Here is a 21,029-nt window from a genome sequence, read left to right as displayed (position 1 = left end):
TGGTCAGAACTGCAGGTGACTTGGGGACCCCAAACCTGCAGCTTGTATCTGAGTGAGAGCAGTCTTGGGGAACCGTGACCTTAAGCCTGTGGAGTCTGCACTAGCTCTGAGTGGCTGGAGTCAGACTGCACTGCGGGACTATAGAAGTCTGAGTCCACGCTGCCCTAGGCCCCGGGGAACATGCTGGACTCAGTCTGCAATTTCCAGGACTTCTTGTCTGCCTTACCCATCCACTCCCCCTCCACCATGGAAAACCCAATTTCCTCCAAAATCAGGGTGTTAGAGACCCAATCACATATGACAGCTCAAAGAACAAGTATCACTCATATCTACAACATTATGGGATACAAGATAAAGCAGCTGTGTGACCTCAGGCAGATTACTAAACCTCTCTGAGCCGCAGTTCCCATCTCTGGAAGCTGAGGCTAAAGACCCCTGACAGGGCTGATGGGACAATTCAATGATAGAATTTACGTACAAAGAGCCCAGCATGTTCCCTCATACGTGGAAGGCACTCAACAGCCATCAGCCTACTCCTCTCTTATTCTCAAATAGCCCTGTACCCAAACTTCCCCAGCTTCTCCACTCTCCCTGGATATCTGTTCTGGATGCTTGGGCCCACTGGCAACATGCTTATGTTTCCCATCCCAGGCCAGTGGGAAGCCAACCATTAAACCAAAAGTGAAAAGCAAGTAACCATTACCGTGAAGAAAAGGACATTTATATTTACTTCAGTGACTATAAAAGACACCATAAAATATAACATACAGTATGCATCGTCATGATTGGTAACAGATCTTGCGAATTATTCTCTCAGGTCCCTAGGGACATCCAACTGGTCACTAAGAACAATTAATTCTTTCAGGAAATGCAGTGATTGCAAATCATCTCTGGTCAGTGGAAAATCTGCTTGTTGTGTTAGGATTAATGAAAACAGAAAATTAGACTCAAATTTGGGGGTTTTCCGCCTCATGCATCAGGTAAAGTAAGATCAGAGATTCAAATACAATTACTGCCTGTGAGCAAGAAGTGTGCCCCGTGAGAGCTAGGGTGTGCGACAGCTCTGGGGAGTGACCGGGCAAGGAGAGGGAACCTGTTCTTCAGCACACGCAGGGACTGTGCTCCCCTCCAACTCAAACTTCCTACAAGTTAACAAAGGGAGGATTAACGGAGGTCGGAGGACTTCAACCCATTAGCCCCTAGAGACCACACAGGCACATTAAAGCAGGAGTCTGGGATGTCCCAGAGACAGGCACAGAAGATCGTGCTGGGAGGGGGAGGTAGGAGCAGGCAATAAAGTGAAACAGAGTCTGGACAGGTGACAAGGAGGCTTCAGAGTGGAACCCTAGCCAGGTAAGTGACGGTCAGTCGACAGCCTCCAGCACTAGAGGCACCAAATGAGGACCCAAAGGGCTAAGTCAGGAAGCAATTAGTAGAACAAGGCAGGTACCAGGTCACAGGGAATTCGATGAGAACCCAGGGGCACCGAAGTCTGAGGTTTTAGCTGAGCCTCTGAGTTCCTGACCTGGGGCTTCTGAACAACTGCAACCAAGGTCCATCTCGGAAGATGAGAGACACCTACCAGAAGCTGGCAGTGGCCCACAGTGGCAGGCTGGAGAAGCACAGAGGCAAGAAGCCAAGCAGAACACAGTGGCACGTGGTATCCAGATCCGCTCCTACCTGACAGCCAGAGTGGATTCACTCCCAACCTAGAATAAAAATCCCACCGACCAAGACCTGCCCTGCAACCCTGAGGGGGTCTTACTGAACACAGCACAAAAGACACCGAAGGGGTCCCCACGACAGCAGTGAACTCACGGCTGCAACACAGCCTGCCTCAGAGGCCAAGCTGCTCGCTGAGGGCGACACCTCCGGGGAGTGACCGGGCAAGGAGAGGGAGCCCGTTCTCCAGCAAGCTCACAGACCACACTCCCCTCCAACAAAATCAAACTTCCTACAAGTTAGATGTGTCCTCAAGGGGACTCATGGTCCACCCCGACACGGGAGGGGCTAACGGAAGTGGGGGTACACCTAACCCAATGGCCCACACTAGGAGTGGGAAAGCAGACTGTGCGCCATCTCCCTGGATAAGGACAGAAACCTATAGCATGTTTCAGTTTGTGGGCCTCAAGACAGGGGCTACAGTGTGGGACAGGAATTCCAGAGTGGAGCATGATGGTGCCCTGGGCAGTGACCACAGGCTCCAGGCCACCCTGTGGCAGAAACAGGGCCACTGGTAGAGACATGCCTAAAGGATGAGTGAAAAGACCCCTTGCCCACCATAGAGTCCACTGAAAAACAGAAGGGAGGCAGAAGGTCCACTCAGTATGGAGAAGGCAACAGCCAGCAAAGCAGGGCCAAGACCCAGCTGGTCAGCCTTAACGTCTTCACACGCAGAATGAGTTCGTGAAGGTCGATCTGCCATAAGCTGAAGGCCTCGCTAAAAGAGATCTGGGTCCTTCTGAAGAACGAACAGGTAGTCTTCTTGTTGTGCCTGCAGAAGGGGCAAGAAGAGAGGAGAGAACCAGAGATAAAGAGGCAAGAAACCACTCACGATCCTTAAGAAAAATGGAAGATAGTGGATTTGCCAACTCCCCAGCTCCCCGCCCCAGTGGACAAATCCTGGTTACATGCTCATACCACTGCCGATCCGGGACCAGAGGGACTCGACCAACCAAAAGCAGCTGTTTCACAGGGCGTCAAAGGCCTAGTGCACCCACTGGGTACAGTGTTTCAATGCTTCTAGTTTTCCCAGAGTATAGTTAATATTTATCAAGCCAGAACTCCTCAAACTCAAATATAAAAGCTTTCCCAAACTTTCTGAAGGTAAGAGTCACCTGGAAACCTGGTCAGATGGTCCTGGGAGGCTGAGGCCATTACGGATGCAGCTCCCCTCATCCCTCTGCACCAACAAAAGGACATGGGGGAAACTGGTGTTTAGGATGATGACCTATTCACAACTTCATTTCATGAACCCTCCAGGGAAGAACTAAATCATGTTCAGTCCTTACGTGTACAGTCTCTTTTGCTCTCATCTAATCTGACATTTGACAGAGGGTGCATGATACATGTTGTGGTCAATGCCCCCTTCACCAAGTAGTTCGCTAAAATGGTCCATGTCCTGCCTGCAATGGATGGGCTGGGACACGATCACAGTCTAGGCTTCCCCTCTCGGGTGAGAATATTCAGCCAGAGCACGAGCCTTCCCACAGATACGCCACCCTTGGTAAAAGGGCCTAGAGCTCTGGCTCCTCTGCCAGTCCCTCCCTGAGGAAGTAACCTTCCCTTTTTCATCTACACCACAAGGGTGATGAGGCATCTAACATGATCTGAGATCCTGAGAGAACCCAGAGCCAGCTGGCCACACTTGCCTGAGTCACAACCATACCTGCAGGGGAAAGAACACTGGCCTCGCCACCTGGCCGCCTGGCCAGTCCTGGGGAGACAGGTCCCAGGACCAGGCAGAGGAGAGATGGGCACCAGAACATCCCGATCCCAAGCCCAAGGGACACTTGGGTAAGACTGAGACTTTCAGAAAACGTGTCAAACTTTACTGAGGGTAAGAATCACTTGAAAAGCTTGACCAAAAGGGTGAGGTCCTAGAATCCACCACTTTAAAGTGCAGGCGGCTCTCTGGACCACACAAAACACTGCCCTGAGGCATCAGCCAGTGCGCTGGAGCCTTCTCTGCTCCTAAATTCCCGCAGGGAGGTTTGGAGATTGGGACTCTGGGGCAGGGCCCCGGGACGGGTGGGAGAAAGTGGAGGTGAGCAGGGGCGGGCCAAAGAGCTGGAGGGGAGGAGAGGCGGAGCCCACACTCACATGGCCAGCGCCCTGATGCAGCAACGGGACATGTTGAGGAAGGAGCTGGCGCTGGCACGGGTGCCCAGGGCGGCCTCGATGCCACGCAGCAGGTCGTTGGTCTTGAAGATGAGCAGCATCTGGCGTGGCACGTGGCTGAGGAGCTGGCTGATCTGGGGGAGGTAGTTGGCCGCATTGTTGCGGATTTCTGAGTCCTAAAGCAGCAACAGGGAGACAAAAATGATTGGGGTGGAAAGTGGAGCCCAGGGTGGCAGGTGTCCAAGCCTGTGACCTGAGGGGCTGCAAAGAAGCTCCAGGAGGAAGCCTCTAGCTCAGCTGACTTGGTACCACTAGAAACCCTCCTCAAAGGGAAGCTTAGCACAAGGAGATCTGACATTTGATGTTTGATGAATTCTCATCCTCCATGCCTCCAAACCAGTACCAACTGCAGCAAGAAATCTACCTTCCCACCGACCATTTGATGAGGCTGGAGCCTCTCAGCCCAGGTGCACACCCTTGAGTTACTCTCCAAGGCTTCTTCACTGGCCACCGATTTCAGGTCAGGCCCGGTAGGGGCACTGAAAGCTGGTACCGGCTGACTTACCTCCCCTATCCCTTCAGTCAAGCCCAGGCTCCTGCAGTTCATAGATCTGAGCTCCTGACCCTAACCGAGCTCCAAAGTCTTGCCCGTACCCTGCCTAACTCAGCACCCCACCCAGAGCCCCTGCCACCCAGCCGGTCATGCCTATCACTGTGCTGGAGCAAGTCTCAGCCTACCCAGGGCCCGAGGTCCTGATGCCCTGGAACAGGATTCAGTGCCTGCTAGCCCTTCCCCCATCCTGGGGTCTGGCTTCCCACCCTTCCCTGTTCCTGAGCTCTGCATGGCAGCTCTGGGCAGATAACTGCCTCCAGCTAGAGTCCTGAGAATGACAGTGAGGCTCTGACCCCTCCTTGGTCTCCAGAGAAACAATGAGAATGACAATGACAACAGCCAACACCACCTACTGCGCATTCACCAAGTAAGCCCAGCTCTTTGAAAATGCCTGCATGTACTAACATTTAATCCTCACAACAGCCTTATCAGGCAAGTGTATTTCCTGCTTTGAGAAGGGGAAACTGAGACACTGAGAAATAAAGTAACTTGCCCGAGGTCCACAGCTAGTGAGCAGTGAGCCAGGATTCAAACTCAGGCAGTCCAGCTCCCAAGCCCACACCTTCACCACCAGGCTACACTGCCTCTCACCTCACAGTGGACTATGTGAGCCTGGACAAGTCCTTTCATCTTTTCCGAGCCAGTGTCCTCACCTAAAACCTGGAACTGCCAGTACCCTCTGTGTCCGTCCCCCAGCAATACCAGGAGGGCCATCAGAGATAAGGTGTGCAGAGGTGCTCAGTGCCAACTGAAGTCACAAGGGGCCCCCTAGTGCTGCCAAAGGCTTCGCCGCCTGGCCGCTTCCTGCAGCAGAAGCAGAACCCTCTGCCCTTTCGGGAACACATGTGCACTGCTGATAACTGAGCTGCTGTGGAACCTGAAATGTCCCTCAGGCAAAAGCTATCAGACTGGAACATCTCAATGCGAAGCCAGACACCCAGAGGCTGTCTGCCTGCCCCCTGCCTCCTGCCACAGCTGCAGGTCATCCTGCTAGAGGGCTAGGGCCTCATCAAAGCCCCGCTCACCACAGGGACCCCCCCTTTAGCAAGGTAGGGATGGGCCTGGCGACAGCCCCTCTCAGGCCAAATGGCAAGCACCTGTGCCCACCCAGGCTGCCTCACAGGGACCTCACAGCCTTCAGGCTTGGATGTATCCTGATGGTGGGAGTCTGCAGCAGGCCCCACTGGGTGCCTATCCAACAGCTTTCCCCCCATGCTTGTTCATTTGACCCCTTGGGGCCATGCTCTTCGGGGAGGCAGGGCCCCTCCCTAGCCCCAGATCACTGGCTGATCTCAGTCAATACCGGCTCTGAGCTGAACGCCCCTGCCAAGTGATTGGTTTAGGCATGGGCATGAGACATGATTCTGGCCAATAAGACACAAGGAGGAGTCTTTTGGGAGACTTCTGGGAAGGGTCTTCTTGCTGTTGAGAAATAATACATGAGAAGAAATAGCCCTCATTCCCACCTCTGAACACCATGGAATAAAGATGTAAAGATGCACCGGCCACGGTCATCTTGGAACCGTGAGATGAAACCAAGAGAATCACAGAGGAGTGAGCCCAGAACCCTGAGACCACCGACCTGCTCAGTCCGCAGCCTGGATCCACCTGCCTCCGGGCTTCTGGGATGGAGAGAGCAAGTTCTTAATTGTTGAAGCCACTTTTACTTGGGAAAACGTCCTCCTTGATGCAGTGTGGGAGGTTCCCCTAACTCTTAAGTTAGACTAAGACTCGGGAAACTGAGCCCTTGCACCTCAGAGACCAGACTGGCCAAGAGCAGCTACGTCTATTCTCTCCCTGGGTTTTTGTCCCAAGTGAGCAAATGCAGTACATACGTACCTCCAGAACCTACGCAAATGCCTCCCTGCTAGACCTGGTCCCAGGACAGCAGAGGCCTTAGAAAAGAGGTACCAGACAGGATGCCTGCTGCTCAGGTACTCACCAACTAGAGACAGGGTCCTTAGAGAGGTGATTCGAGTTAAGTGAATCCACAAGGGGGGCCCTAATTCACTAGGACTGATGTCCTTACAAAGAAAGGAAGCGATGCCAGGAGTGTGTACCCACTAAGGAAGGCAGTGTGAAGACACACTGAGGAGGCAGCCGTCTGCAAGCCAGGAGGAGAGCTCCCACCAAAGCTGACCCTGACGATGCCTTGATGTTGGACTTTGAGCTCCAGAATTATGAGAAAACACATTTCTGCCGTTCAGACACCCAGTTGGTGGTGGTATTCTCTTATGGCAGCCCAAGCAGACTACCACAGCAGCATTGATGCTGGGTCCTTATGAATGAATAAAAATGCAAACATAAATTTCAAACTTAGTTAATAAAAGCAGGTAACATTTATTGACTACCTACTTGTACCATGTGTTCTTGTCCATTCCTGTGGCTTTAAACACCACCTATATGCTGAGGACTCCTAAATTTTTATCTCAAGCTTGGACCTCTTCTTCTCTGAGCTCCAGGCTTAACAGCCCATGACACCTCTATCTGAACGTTCAAGAGAACTACGGGCAACCCCCCCCAACCCCAATTATGGCCCTCTCAGTTTTCTCTGCGTCAGAAAATGGCACCACCCTCCCCTCTCCTGTCATTCACCCCAAAGAGCTGTGAGGCAACTTTTCAGCCTCTACATCCCAGCCAATGGCAAAGCCTGTCCTAAGTCCACCTGCTTCTCTCCACCGCCACTGCCATCAGCACAGTCTGAGCCCCCAGCACCGCCCACATGGAGTTCTGCCCCAGCCTCCCGACTAATCACCCCATGGTTCCTCTTGCCCCACTCTGGAGAGACACTTAGAATGGCAAGTCTGAGCCTGTCCTTCTCCTGCTTAAAGCCCGTCGAAGGCTTTGCTTTGTAGTTAACTTCTTCCCATGGCTTATAGGCCCAGAGTGATGCACTCTCTGCCCGGGGCTCAGATTCTTCTCATTCCGCCATCCACTTCACCACACTCCAGGCCACGCCAAACTCTCTCTTCCCCAGGCCTTAGCGCAGTGTGTGCTCGGCCTGGAGTGCTTTCTCTCCTAGCTCTTCCTGTGGCTGGTGCCTTTCTTGTCCTTCAGGCCTCAGTTTGAATATCAATGCCTCAGAGATCTCTTCTCTGAGCACTCAGTTCCCAGCACCCTCACTGAAGCTTGTTTCCTCCCTGATATATACAACCTGCAATTATTCTATTAACCTGTTTATTCACTTGTTTAATGTCTGTCTCCCTCAACCACAGTGTAAATTACAAAGAAGGACCATTTGTCTGCTCATCACTGGATCCTCAACACTTAGTCCAGCATCCAGCAAAAACAAATGTTTGTTCTGTGAATGAACTTCAGGAGCTATGGAGAGGCACTTTCCATGCATCATCAGGAAAGCAGAAATTTTCATCCCCATTCAACAAAGGAGGGAGATTGTCTCTCTTCTTCTGAGATGACAAGCTTTAAAGCTGTGCAGGCCTGGAGCAGCTGGTGGTCATCTTTGCCACCGAGCTTGCAGGAGAATGATGGAAACTTGGAGGAAAGCAGAGCCAAGAGATGGCAACAGGGGGCCTATTTGGTGACATTATTTGGCACTCTGGATCTAGCCATTCCTAAAGCCACCTACCACAAGGCAGCTTACAGGGCACCCCCCTGAGTCTCAAAGAGGTGGCAAGAACTATCCAAGATCATGCCACCAGGAAGAGCAGGTGCTAGAACTAGAACCCAGATCTTTCTAACTGCACAAGCAGGGCCCTGTCCCTTGTGGTGAGCCTGAGCCCAAGGCCATCCCCACATGGATACGGGCTAGTCTGCATAAGCCTGGAAAACTGACAGACTGGGAAGGCAGAAGCACATTCCATGACGCACTGAGAATCCGGGGAGGGAGAGAGCTCTGGGCCAGGAAGAATGACCTGCCACAGAAGGCCCTGTGGTGGGGCAGAGGTGAAAATAAGTGCAGGGAGAAGATGTAACTGGGATTGGTCTCAGCCCAGACACATGGGACTGTTGTCTAGTTCCAACGAAGAAATGAACTACCAAGAAAGACCAAAGAGCCATTTCACTAAAAACTCCATAGAGCAACGGGACGAGAGACACCGCATGACAGCTGAAGCCCTCTCCCCAGCGGGGTGCCCCAGAGGAACCACCCAATGGGAGACAGTTCCCAGGAGGAAATGACAGAAGTGGCACCAAGCTTATTTATGAGAGTCCCTGGGGGTTCCCAGAAATCCTAGGGGAAATCTTTGCAGAAGCCTGAAATCTTGTGTGAGCAGGTTGGAGTGGAAGCCACAGAAGTCTGGTCATGTGGTTAATGTGACCTGTTTGTGTTCCACGTTGATAAGGAAGGGCAGGAGTGGGATATCACTCCCTTTCCTTCCTTCCACCCAGGGACAGATACTCGTCCCCTCCCTCCTTCTCATCCAGCGTATCTCCAATTCTGCCCACCACCCCACCCCTACACCCACCAGATAGAACCTCAGACCCTGGATAGGAAGGGGTGCAAAGGCATCCCTGGTCCTGCTCCTTGTATTCAGGAGAGAACAGGGCCAGAGGGGCCACCTACCTCCGTGGCAGTGACTGGAGCTTGACTGATGCCCCTGTTGACCGAGTTCCATGAGCGGGCGGTCAGCATGCAGGCAAACAAAGGGTAGAGATCACCAGCTCCCAGGCGCTGGCTGTACTTCTTCACCCTCTTCATGTCAGTCCAGATCAGCGACTGCCACAGGCGGCAGTAATCCAGGCGGAACTCTTCCGTGAGCACCTACGGAGGGGGCAGCCATCACCACATCGGAGCCTCCGCTCCTTGTTGAAGACCTGGTAGTCCCTGGCTGGAGTGGCCACTGCAAAGGGGATGGATGAAGACCATGGCTCCTGCATATCTGCTTCCCCCTCACAGTTCAGCCATCCTTGAAGGTCCAACTTCAAAGCTACTATTTGGCCAGCCTTGGTCTTAAGTGGCAGAAATTACCAAGTGCCCCTCAAAATCACATTCCCTGTATCCCTCCTAGCTAGATATCATCTTCAGCCAGAGCTCTGACCAGAGAATGTGGCAGGAGCTCCACTTCCAGACTTAGCCTATGCATGCTCCTCTGAGCCCTTACCCCTTTGACTGCAGGTGGCAAGACCACCCCAGGAGAGACCTGGGAGGTGGAGCCTCAGCCAGCCCCTGCTTTCAGCCTGCTCCCCCTACCCAGGACTGGCACATTGAGCGAGTATTAGACATGTGAGGTGCCTCGGCCATCGTTTATTTGGGAGCTATGTGTGACAGCAGCTAGCCTACCTTAAACTAATGTACCCAACGTCACTGAGCCTTTCAAAGGGGGCTATGATATTGGGATGTGACATTAGGGCCCTGAGGGAAGGAGCAGGAGACCTCAGGGAAAACCTCCCTAAGGACCAACTGTCTCCTAGAATCAAACCAGGCCCTGGGTCACAAGATTGGCAGTGAACTTCCCAATTTCTAGGTGGAACGTGTGGCTCATCTGAACCAACTCTGCATCCCAGTTCCAAAGGACAGAGCCCCTATCAGTGCCCAGCCCCTTTTCCTGCTACACATGACCTCATTACTAGGGCTGAATTTACCTCCTTATCAAGTCCCAGCTCATTGAAAGACAGCTCATGTCCCAGGGTCCGGGCTGGCCTGGGCTTCCCTGGGAAGCAAGGCCATTTTACAGCTAACAAAGCACTTTCACATATCCAGGTACATTCCCACGCACTCCTTACAGTGGCCTATAAAGAAGGCATTACCAACCTCACCTTACCCTGCAGGAAGCTGAGGCTAAGAGAGTGTATGACTGTGACTTGCACAAAATGACAGCTCTAGAGCTAGGACAGGGCCTCTCCAGATACCTTGGCCATCTGCCTCCGGTTTCCATGGCCCATAGGGGAGATCAGTGGTCTCTAAGCCTGGGCAGGACTAGACCCTGGGGCTGGCTGGGTGAGAAAGGCTGCTCCTACCTGGTAGAGCCCGTGGTCCAGCAGGACAATCTCCACCTTTCCCGTGTCTGGCCGCTTCCGCACCAGCACATTGCCCGGGTGGGGGTCACAGTGCACGAAGCCGTTGACAAAGATCATCTCACTGTACATCTTGCCCAGGTGGCGCGAGATCTGGAAGAGAAGGGAGGTGGGTGGGAACTGACCCGCATTAACGCCTGTCTCAGAGACATCTACTCTGGTCCCTCAACCTGGTCACTGTCAAGAGGAAGGCCAGAGGGACCAAGTAGGTCTGAGCAGTCACGGTGAAAGTGATGGCTTGAGATTACGAAGTTCTTCATTTAAGCTAGAAGCTGAGTTCTCATCCAGTTCTTTTTAACTTCAGCTGCATATCAGAATCATCTGGAACCCAAAAATGTTGGGGGTGGTACCCAGGCATCAGTATTTTAAGTTCCCATGGTGATTTTAATACATGCCACAGCAGAAGAACAGCTGCTTCTAGTTTTTTTGGTGGCTGTAACACCCACCTCCCACACCCGCCCCTCCATTCTTTCCCAGTTTTTCTCTTCCCTATTTCTCTTATCAGTCCCTTTTCATTTTTTCCCCAAAGTTAAATATGGGCTGGAAAGCTGGATAGGAGGAGGCAGTCCACTGCCCCTCCTCCAAAGAGTAAGGCTAGGGGACTGAGGACCAGGAATAGGTGACCCCACCAGCTCCAGGCCAGTCCCAGGAGGACGCAGAGCTACAAGCCCTTCTCCTCTCTCCCTGCAAGCCCCTTTGCCTATAGCCCTCCCTATCAGAGCCCAATGCTAATCTGATTTATGATGTCTGCACAGAAGAAATGACACTGGAGAAGCCATTTAAATCATCCTGTCACTGCTGCTCTCCCTGCCGAGGCGGTCTTCTTATCTCTGCTCCCTTTTTATTAAAGCTAAAAGCCTCTTCCCAGCTAGGAACAGCTGCTGAATAGAGCCAGACCTGGGCCCGCAGATGGCCTGCCAATGGGTTTCCACGGGACAAAGAGAAGCTCAACCCAGAAAGCAAATGCCCAGGACACACTGCCCTTGGCATTCCTCTCAGCCTCAGCTGGACCCCACGGTCACTCACAAGCATATTCCAGCCAGAGGAGAGGAGCTGGGCCCATCAGGTGGGACACAGGGTTAGGGTCTTATTATAAAGATTCAACTGCCTTCCTTGGCCTGCAAAGTCTTGCGCCACCAAGTCCAGCCTACCTCCCTGGTCTCATCTTGCACAATGACACTCCAGCCACATTTGTTTTCTTTCTCTTCTCCAATGAGCCCCATGCCTTCCTACCTCAGGGCCTTTGCACATGATAGTCCCTCTGCCAGGAGCATTCTTCCCATCTCCCCTTCACCCAATTTGCTCCTCTTTCTTCCCATCCCAGGTCAGCATCACCTTCCTGGGGAAACCTTCCCTGACTGCCCAGATTAGATGAGGTCCTCTGGCCGTACACTCTCATAGAATGTTGTACTTTACTTTCATGACACAAGCACACTACTGTCATTATTTGATTACGGAACATCTAGCCCACTATCATAAGCTCCAAAGGTGGTGGGGATTGGCTCTATTTTGTAAAACAGCTTTGCTGAGGTGTAATTTACATACCACAGACTGGCTCTACTATGCATCCACTTGCCTGTAACAGGCCAAACATGTGAATGTGGGACTCTACCTTCAACATAAATGAGACCTTTGTCTCTGTTTTTTTGAGATGCCATGGTTCCTGCCTCTGATGTTCATCTTAACCCCATTAACCTCCCCTGAATCCCAATAGATTATAATTGGACCCATTACCAATCAAGAATAACCCTACTTTAGTAACGACAGCTACCATCCTTACTTAAAGCCCTTGAAGTAGGTACAATCACAACCCCCATGTTGCAGATGAGGAACTGAGACACATCGAGGTTTAACTTCTCCAGAGCTACATGGCTAGAAAGAGGTAGAGCCAGGATTCAGCCTCCTAGTAACCATCATTCTATACTGGCTCCCACTGCCTTCTGCACTCAACTGAACTCTGTGACTTTAAGCAAGTTGCTTGTACTCTCAGCTTCAGTAAAATGAAAATAAAAGCAATGCCACTCACAAGGGCTACCATAGGGTCAAATGAGAACATCGTGGTGCTTGGAACCTAGTGACCTCTCTTCAGTGCCCCTATTGCTCCTGATCCCTTGTAATATTCCTGAGGGAGGGCAGACTAGGTTTCATTGCACCTTTTTAAGAGATGGAGAAACCCACATTAAAGAGGTTGTCCACCATGCCAGCTCTCCAGTGCCTGATGTTTTCCTTGGGTGAAATGAATGCCCAGTGCTCAGAGTTTGTTGGCATTTGGAGCAAAACTTTGCACTGTGCCAATTTCTCAGACTCGGGCTGATCAGTCAGGTGTTTCAGAGCCTCTGTTTTATGTTACCTGGGAAAGAGGTTCCAGCCAGAGCTAGTCCTGGGAGAGCCAGCAAGTCCCCAGCTCTGTGCCCCTGGGAGCCCCTTTCGTTAGGTGCTTTGGAGCTCCATGGAGCCACACACTGAAAGGCTGTGTTTGCCAAACCAATTGCATTTATTAAGTAATAATTCATTTTTATTTGTCAAGGATGCATATAAGGTCCATCAGGGCTCCTGATTCAGCCCAAGATAAGCAGTGCAGCCAGACTGAGCTGACGGAATTCCAGCCAAAAGCAGAGAAATGACATTTCATTTAGTCTGGGCAGACCTGTCATGGGGAGATGTATGATCTCCCTTAAGCTTCCTGAAATATTGCTGATCGCTCTGGGCCCCCTATTACTACATTGAAAGATGGCTCCTGGGGACTCAGGATTGGGGTGTTCTTGCCCATGAGAGTGAGCTGCTGCTGCCAGAGGAGGAGGAGGTGCTGCCCACGGTAGCTCATATACACACGAGCAAAGCCCCCAGAGCGGCCCTCCCCATTTCAACACTCCATCTGTCAGCCCCTCCCTGCGTGTCTTTCCATTTAGGGGTTGCTCTTGATGTTCATTTTAAACAGATTTCACCAGGAAAGGCAGGTGTGCCAGGCAGAGACAGGAGGGAGAGCCAGCCTATGCACCCAGCTTCACTCTGGAGTTATCTTGGCATTGCCACTTCAGGTATGGGTGACCTGGGAGACAAGTCACCTCCCTTCGCGATCCAGGTACAAGTTTCCTTAGCTGTTAAGTGAGACTAACCCTATCTGCTCCTCTTCCTCACAGAAAAACCTCAAGATTCAAGATCAAAATGTGATCACATACGGGAAAGCAACTTTATGCACTATACCATGAGACACACAAATGTGTTTGTTTGTTTGTAATGGGGTGACTTATTATTTTAAACTTGGAAAAATATACCCATTATCACCTTCAAAGTATAATTTTCAAAACGTTTAAAGCATGACCTGCATACAAATACAGAACGAACACGTTAAAGATTAATTAACTCATCAATAAAGGATGAAATATGAAGAGAATTTTGAGGGACTGGGTGTTTATGGACATTTAAACAGGAATAAGAGTCTAAGATTCCTGAATTAGATATAAAACTGGTTCTTGTCCTACAAGGCAATAAGGAAATCATAACCTTATAGGGTTATCATAACCTTATGGGGCAGAAATTATGTGCATCTGTACTGAATAAGATCTACAGATTGACATATGACTTCAATCTGAGCCCTTAACATTTCAATAGCAAAGTCTAACAAAAGTACGACCCCCTAACCATTAAAAAATCCTCGGGTGGGGAGGGAGAGGAGGGGAGTAACTAGGGGAAGGGTTTAGTAAAGGAACTAGTATAAGTGACCCATGGACATGGACAACGGGGTGGGGATTGACTGTGGGAGAGGGGTGGGCTGTGGGGGAAATGGGGGGAAATATGGGACAACTGCAATAGAAAAAATAATAAATAAATCAAAAAAATTTTTTTAAAAGAATATCCAATGATAATACAATTATGGAGCTGGACTATCTTAGTACTATGGTAAAAAAAAAAAAATCCTCAGGTGGGCTGGTTGAGCATTGCTCAAAAATGACTTAAAAAACACTGCATTTTCCTGGCCTTATTTCTAAATTTTGGGTAATTTTTCTTTACATTTGACAGAGTTGTACTAAATAGTCTCTGGGAACCAATTTGCCCAGAAAAAGGCAGCCAGCTCTGTCCAACTCACAAAGACATCACGGGTCCCAGAAGACATCAAGGCCATCACTGGGCACACAGCCCTCTCTCCTGCCCCTTTCGTAACACTTCAGCCACGTCTCATGATTAAGAACAAACAACTGACCTTTCAGCTTTCAGCTTTCAGCTGCTGGCTTAAAGGAGGCTTAGGTGCAACTTTTTTCAGTCATCCCAAAGCCAAGTTCATTTCACACCAGCTGCCTCCACCATGCTGCCGAAGCTAGACCCCAACGAGATCGAAGTTGTGCACCTGAGGTGCACCAGTGGGAAGTGGGTGCCACATCTGCCCTGGCCCCCAAGACTGGCCCCCAGGGTCTGGCTCCAAAAACGGTTGGCAATGACATCATCAAAGCAACCAGTGACTGGAAGGGTCTGAGGGTTACAGTGAAACTGACCATTCAGAACAGACAGGCCCAGATTGAGGAAGTGCCTTCTGCCTCTGCCCTGATCATCAAAGCCCTCAAAGAACTGTGAAGAGACAGAAAGAAGAAGAAAAAAAAAACATTAAGCACAGTGGAAAAATCACTTTTGATGAGATTGCTGCCACTGCCCGACAGATGCGGCACTGATCTTTAGCTAGAGAACTCTCTGGAACCATTGAAAAGATCCTGGGGACCGCCCAGTCTGTGGGCTGCGACGTTGATGGCCGCCACCCTCACAACGTCATAAATAACATCAGCAGTGGTGCAGTGCAATGCCCGGCGAGTTGAGGAAAATATTTCAATTAAAGATCATCTGACAACCAAAAAAGGAAAGAAAGAAAGAACAAACAATTGAAAATAATGCTGCAATGAACATGGGGGTGCAGCTATCTCTTTGAGATATTGATTTCATTTTTTTGGATATATATACCCAGAAGCAGGACTATGGGATCATATGACATTAATAGTTTTATTTTTTGTTCTTTGAAGAACTTCCATACTGTTATCCATAGTGGCTGAACCGACTTACATTCCCACCAAACAGTGTACAAGGGTTCCCTTTCCTCCACATCTTCACCAACTCCTGCTGTTTTGATAACAGCCATTCTAACAGGTATGTGGTGATCTCTCGCTTAGGTTTTGATTTTCATTTCCTTGATTAGTGGTATTGAATACCTTCTCATGTACCTGTTGGCCCTCAGTATACCTTCTTTGGAAAAACGTCTACTCAGTTCCTTTAAGGCTTCCCCTTGCCCTGGTGTCTGTATAGAGGCATAAAGTGACACCTTCCTAGAACAGTAACAGGTAAGATTCTGGGCCAGACACAGTTCCAGGCGCTGTACATGGGCTTCCAGCCATCCTCTGCAGTAGACAGGTAAAGGAGGCAAGATTGCAAAAGGTTACCCTGGCCAGCAGTTCGTAAAACCAGCATCCAAACCCAGGTGGCCTGACTCCAGGGAACAAGCTCTCTATCACCAGGACATCACACCTTTCCACTCAAAGAATTTTTTGGTTGGAAGCGCCACCAAAAACTCCTAAAGGTCCCCACAGTATCCAATAAGTCGTTGCATTTGGAGAAGAGTCTCAGGGAAATCCAGGGCTGTTTGTCTAACCAAAAACACACTGGTTAAAGCAATTTTTAGAAGAAAAGTTGGTGACGAACCTTTTAATTGTTCTGTGTAAAAAGAATGTGCTACTCACATAAGTGATTTAGGCAATTACTCAATGCTTTATTCTCTAACAGTAAGCGGAGGGGGGGAGCCAGGAATCTATAAAAAGTGTGAGTAAAGAATTAATTTAGTAAGTGATATGTAAATCAAAGAGTTATTTTTAGATTTTTCTTAAAACTTGAATTGGCTGAAAGTACTTCAATTATTCTGTAATTGCATGGATTACTTATTCCCACCCCCAAGGAAAGTCTATTTATGTTCTTCGGGGGGTGGGGGAGTAATGGAAGCAAGGCCAAGATTTCTGAAAGAAACAGGAGGTTGTGTTGCAGGATATTAATAATCACATTAAGTAGCCTGGTATTAAGTATAAGGAGGTTAATAGTTCAAACTCTCTCTGCCTATCCCCCAGTTCCTGCCCACGCTTCTTTAGGCAGACCAGCAGCCTAAAAGACCAGGCCAGACCACAGACAAGAGCATTTTCCTCTCTTCCCTAAACCTTCCCCCCTAGGAACCACTCCTGGGATACATAAACCTCAATTACTTGCTGCTCTGTGGCCCAAGGCCACATCTCTTCATGGAGTGGGTCGATCTTGGACTAGCAAACGTGGAGTGAAACCCCTGAACGGGAGGGCACCGGGAACCTCTTCGACCCATGTGTGATGTTGGAAGGAGGAGGGTGCTGAGTTAATTACGGGAAGCTGGGAGAAGTACTCTAACTTTGGAGTATCTTGGTGCTGGCAAAAGCCTCTCTAGAGGAGGCTTCACCAGGGACATCACCCGAGAGCGTCAAAGGGTCCTCACTGCCGGAGGGACTGGGACTGGGTCCCCAGGGCCATGACTGTTGGAAGACGAGGAGAAGGAAGGAGCAGCTGTCGACATCTGGCTTTCCCTGCCTTGGGCAGCAATTCACTCCAAAGGCCTCTTCCACATCCTCCACCTTACCTGGCCAGTAAGAAAAAGGGGGAAAGGGTTTCTTCCCTCCATCTCTCCCCTTCTTCTGGCAGCTGTTTTCTGTGGGCCGAGGGTGGGAATTCCAGTGCGGTAACGTGCTGAGCAGGTAACGTGGACACTGTGCCAACTGCTCCGTGTGTCAGTCATCAAACGGTCCTTCAGGTCGCTCTTGTACCCCACTTGACAACAAGAAGCCGGAGCCTCCAAAGGGTGACTAGCTCCACCAGGGAGGCATAGCTGGTAAGTGTCAGAGGCAGCACCAAACGCAGGAAGGCTGAGTCCAGAGTGACACTGGTTCCCACTCCTGGCACCCCGGCTACTAGGGAGATAAACCTCCAGGAGCTCATCTTGTGCCCTCACCATACCCTCCCAATATCCCTGAGCCTCTCAAGATTTGGCCCAAGAAGTTATGGAGGGGAGGATGATGGAAGCTCTTTTCTTTCTAGTGATTTCAGTAATCAGGGTCTGCCTGCCTCTGCAGCTCCTCTTCCCCGGCCTTCAGAGCACCTCCCACCACAGAGCCAGGGAGGCCCAGTCAGTGGGACATGGCGCTGAGCAAAATATAAGTATCTTATTCAGTCCTTGGTGGCAGGAGGGGACAGGGGAAACTCTAAGGAGGTGGTGAAGGGAAGTCACTACACACTCCATCGATGAGCATCACACACAGACAACAGAGGTACGTGGACAGGAGGGAAGCAAAGAAGATTCTCAAAGATTCTTTGGAGGGAGATATGCCTCTGTGAATAATAACCTCATGAATTATAAATGACTTTTTTTTTTTTTACAGAACTTCACAGCTTGCAAATCTACACAACGACACTGTGAAGGAAGTATTGTTATCCCTTCAACTATATAGATGAGGGACTCAGACCCAGAGAGGAGGCAACTGAGGGCCCCTGGCCCCACTGAAAACAGGAGTTGGGGGCCTGAAACAGGGGGATTAGCTGAAAGATTTTCAAAGTAAGAACTAAACCCCCAGCTCCCCTTCCAACCCTGCCAGAAGTAAAAGAACAACAGGCTCTGGAGGCCATGCCACGCACCAGGAGGGCCATCAAGAACGGAGGACTGAATCACAGTCCACATAATGACCACTGGGCGCTCCCAGCCCTCTTCCCCCACCTGGCTCCCAGGTCTCTGGAACAGACAGGCTGGAGTCTTTGCAAGCCCCCCATCCTCTACCCACCCCCATTCTTTACAGACTGCAGATTTCTGCCCACCAGGCCTCCAGTTCGTGTCCTGCCAACCCCAAACTTGAGACTCTGTCACCTTTCTCAGGGCTAATTTCACACAAATTCAATTGGGCCTCCGCCTAGGCTGGGTCTTAAATACACACTCACTGAAATCCAATTAACCTTCGATAAAGGTCCTGCAATCAATAGTCATCCTGCGGTTTGATGAGGCTCCATCCAGCCTGGGAATGCGTGCTCTTGCACGACCTTTACTTTTAATGAAATCAATGACAGTCACTGTCACCAGCTCTTAAAGAGACTGGTAAATATGATCATCGGGTCAGACCCTCCATAATATCTGCTTCTGGGCTCAGAAACACAAGCAAACAAGGGCTCCTGCGGGCTGCTGGCTCCCCAAAGCTCCGTGTTCCCTGTCAGGCGAGGACACCTAGGCCGGGTTGCCTTGTGCCCAGAGGTGGAAAATATCTTAGATGCCCGGGCCCTCTGGCCTTGTGGCAGGAGATTCCTGAACTTCACTGAGTATCAGAACCCACCTGAAGAGTTGGTTAAAATGCAGATTCTTCAACCCTTCCCACCCCAGATTCTGATTAGTAAATTTGGGGTGGGGCCCAGGAATCTGCATTGTTAAATAAGCCCCTGGTGATTCTGAAATAGATTGCCCAAGTCCATGCTCCCAGCAAGCTGAGATTCACTGCACTCTCAAATATCCAGCTAACCCAAAAACCTTCAATAAGAAAATTGAGGCCCAGAGAGGGACAGTGATTGTCCAAAATCACACAGTGAGCCACTGGTAGAGCTGAAGTTTGAACCCAGGTCTCTTGCTTCGTAAATTGGAGTTCCCACACCCTACCCCCATCCCCAGGATTTGACCCTTGTCACTTTCATATGTCCTTTATACTTCCCTCCCTAGGGAACACAGATAGCCAGGCTGTCCTCAGGAGGAAGAATCACTCCAGGGATGGGCCCCCTGGGTCCCACAGTCCTAGAGACTTTAGAACCTCAGAGACCTGTTAGAAACGTTCAGAATATGGTTTCTTTCACACTCTGTGTGTATGTGCATGCTCATACACACACATACGCACACCATCAGTCATCCATGAGGCCTATGGCTTTGACACTGGTTGGTAAAAGACATAATAGATTGATTTCTACAAAGCAGGGCCCATTGCTGGCCTACTTCCAGCATCACCAATGGTCCATCACAACACAGTGGAGCACATGGCCCACAGCGCTCTATCCAGCCTGGGTTTTCTGTGGAAGTATTTAATGACATCGTCTCAGAATAACCAAAGAGCTTCCTGGGTCATACAAATGCTAGAAGCCAGGTGCAGGGGATTAAGGAATTAAGTATAATAATTGATTCCTTAGGATTTCCTAAGAAATTAAAACAGTATGGTATTACTGTAAGGGTAGACCCATAGACCAATGGAAGAGAACAGAGCTTCCAAAAAAGACCCACAGCTGACTAATGACAAAGATGCCAGACCCAAAAGACTATACTGTATGATTCCATTTACACAAAGTTCAGTAATGTGCAAAAGTGATCTATGGTGACAGAAGTCAAGGTGAGGGCATCGGCTGGAAGAGGGCATGAGGGAGCCTGCCCGAGGGCAAGAAACAATTTGCATAGTTACCTGGCTGGTGATTGCATGATATACTCATATGAAAACTCACTGAAGTGGACGATTAAGATCTGAGACCTTATGTGAGTTAGGTGTCTGAGTCTTTGATTCTTCATCTGCAAAATGGAGACAATAAGACCTCCCTCCTGAGGTTACAGTACAGAAAGGGCCTGGCACAGAGAGTCAGGCAGTCGGTAAACATTCATGTAAAAGGAGGTAAAGGAGGAAAGGACAGAGCCCAATGGTGATAATAATGACGAAAACAACAATAATCAACTAGTTACTGATTCTGAGCACTAACCATGTTCCAGGCATTACGCTAAGCACTCCTTGTGCACTGACTCAGTCCTCACATCTCTACCCAATGGAACAATGTTTGTAAGAGACGGGTGAAAAGACTCTTGACGTAAGCTGGAGAGAGAGGGGCTGCAGCCAGATACCACCTGGGCAGCCAGGTAAAGTTTCTCAGCCAGTCCTCCAGCTCCTGCCTTGCAGAGTTACTAATGTGGCCATCAACCAGGTGGCCCAGATTCCACTGCAGCCCAAGGCCAATGCCTGGGAGGGAGATGGAGACCATAGAGAAGTAAGGACTTTGAAATCATACAGACCTGGGTTCAAATCCTGGCTCTGCTTCTGCTAGCTGTGTGATGTGGGGCAAGTGGCTTAAGCTCTCTGAGCTTTAGCTTTCTCATCTGCGAATGGCGTTAATTATATATCCTTGGCAGGACAGTGGTAAGGAGTAGAGACTATATGTGTCACATGCTTGGCACATATTAGTTACATATAATAATTACTGTTATTGTTGTTTTCCCAAGTCCTCCGATATCAGCTTGCCAAACTATGTATGTTCACAGAAAACCAATACTTTATGCCAGCCCTGCCTCACAGAAGCCAGCCCAGGGCATGAGGCTGGTTTATTTTCCCAATGACTAATTCACAGGGTGAAAACACAGGTTCCACTCTGCACAGACGCGGATCTTGTCTGCCCTATGGAGTCAGGAGCAGATGAGAACCTGCCTCAGCTCCCACCAACCACCTCCAGCCGAACTGTCCCCTCCTCCCAAGCTCCACACTCAGCCACAAACAAGCAGCTACACCAGAGCACATCTTTGTTTGTATTGTACTTGTCTTTGAAATCAAAGCTGCCTCTGGTT

General features: G+C 50.0%; 1 protein-coding gene and 1 pseudogene across 4 annotated transcripts in view; one reads left to right on the top strand and one right to left on the bottom strand.

The window, feature by feature from the left end:
* Nucleotides 1-705: 705 nt before the first annotated feature.
* ADCK1 (aarF domain containing kinase 1) overlaps nt 706-21,029 on the bottom strand; it is a 109,571-nt gene continuing 89,247 nt past the window's right edge. For all 4 annotated transcript variants that reach the window (XM_090271246.1, XM_090271245.1, XM_090271248.1 and 1 more), the window contains 4 exons: nt 10,370-10,519; nt 8,976-9,173; nt 3,823-4,016; nt 706-2,494 (listed from right to left, as the gene is read on the bottom strand). In XM_090271246.1, coding sequence (XP_090127372.1) covers nt 2,323-2,494; nt 3,823-4,016; nt 8,976-9,173; nt 10,370-10,519 — 714 coding nt within the window. In that variant the 3' untranslated portion in view covers nt 706-2,322. The remainder of the gene's footprint in view (nt 2,495-3,822; nt 4,017-8,975; nt 9,174-10,369; nt 10,520-21,029) is intronic.
* LOC150017112 (large ribosomal subunit protein uL11 pseudogene) lies at nt 14,730-15,231 on the top strand (annotated as a pseudogene).

The sequence above is a fragment of the Furipterus horrens genome, unplaced genomic scaffold (assembly GCF_987537825.1).
Source record: "Furipterus horrens unplaced genomic scaffold, mFurHor1.1.pri manual_scaffold_3, whole genome shotgun sequence".
Classification (NCBI taxonomy): Eukaryota; Metazoa; Chordata; class Mammalia; order Chiroptera; family Furipteridae; genus Furipterus; species Furipterus horrens.
Note: the sequence above shows the minus strand (reverse complement) of the source record. Positions and strands in the feature narration are given on the sequence as shown.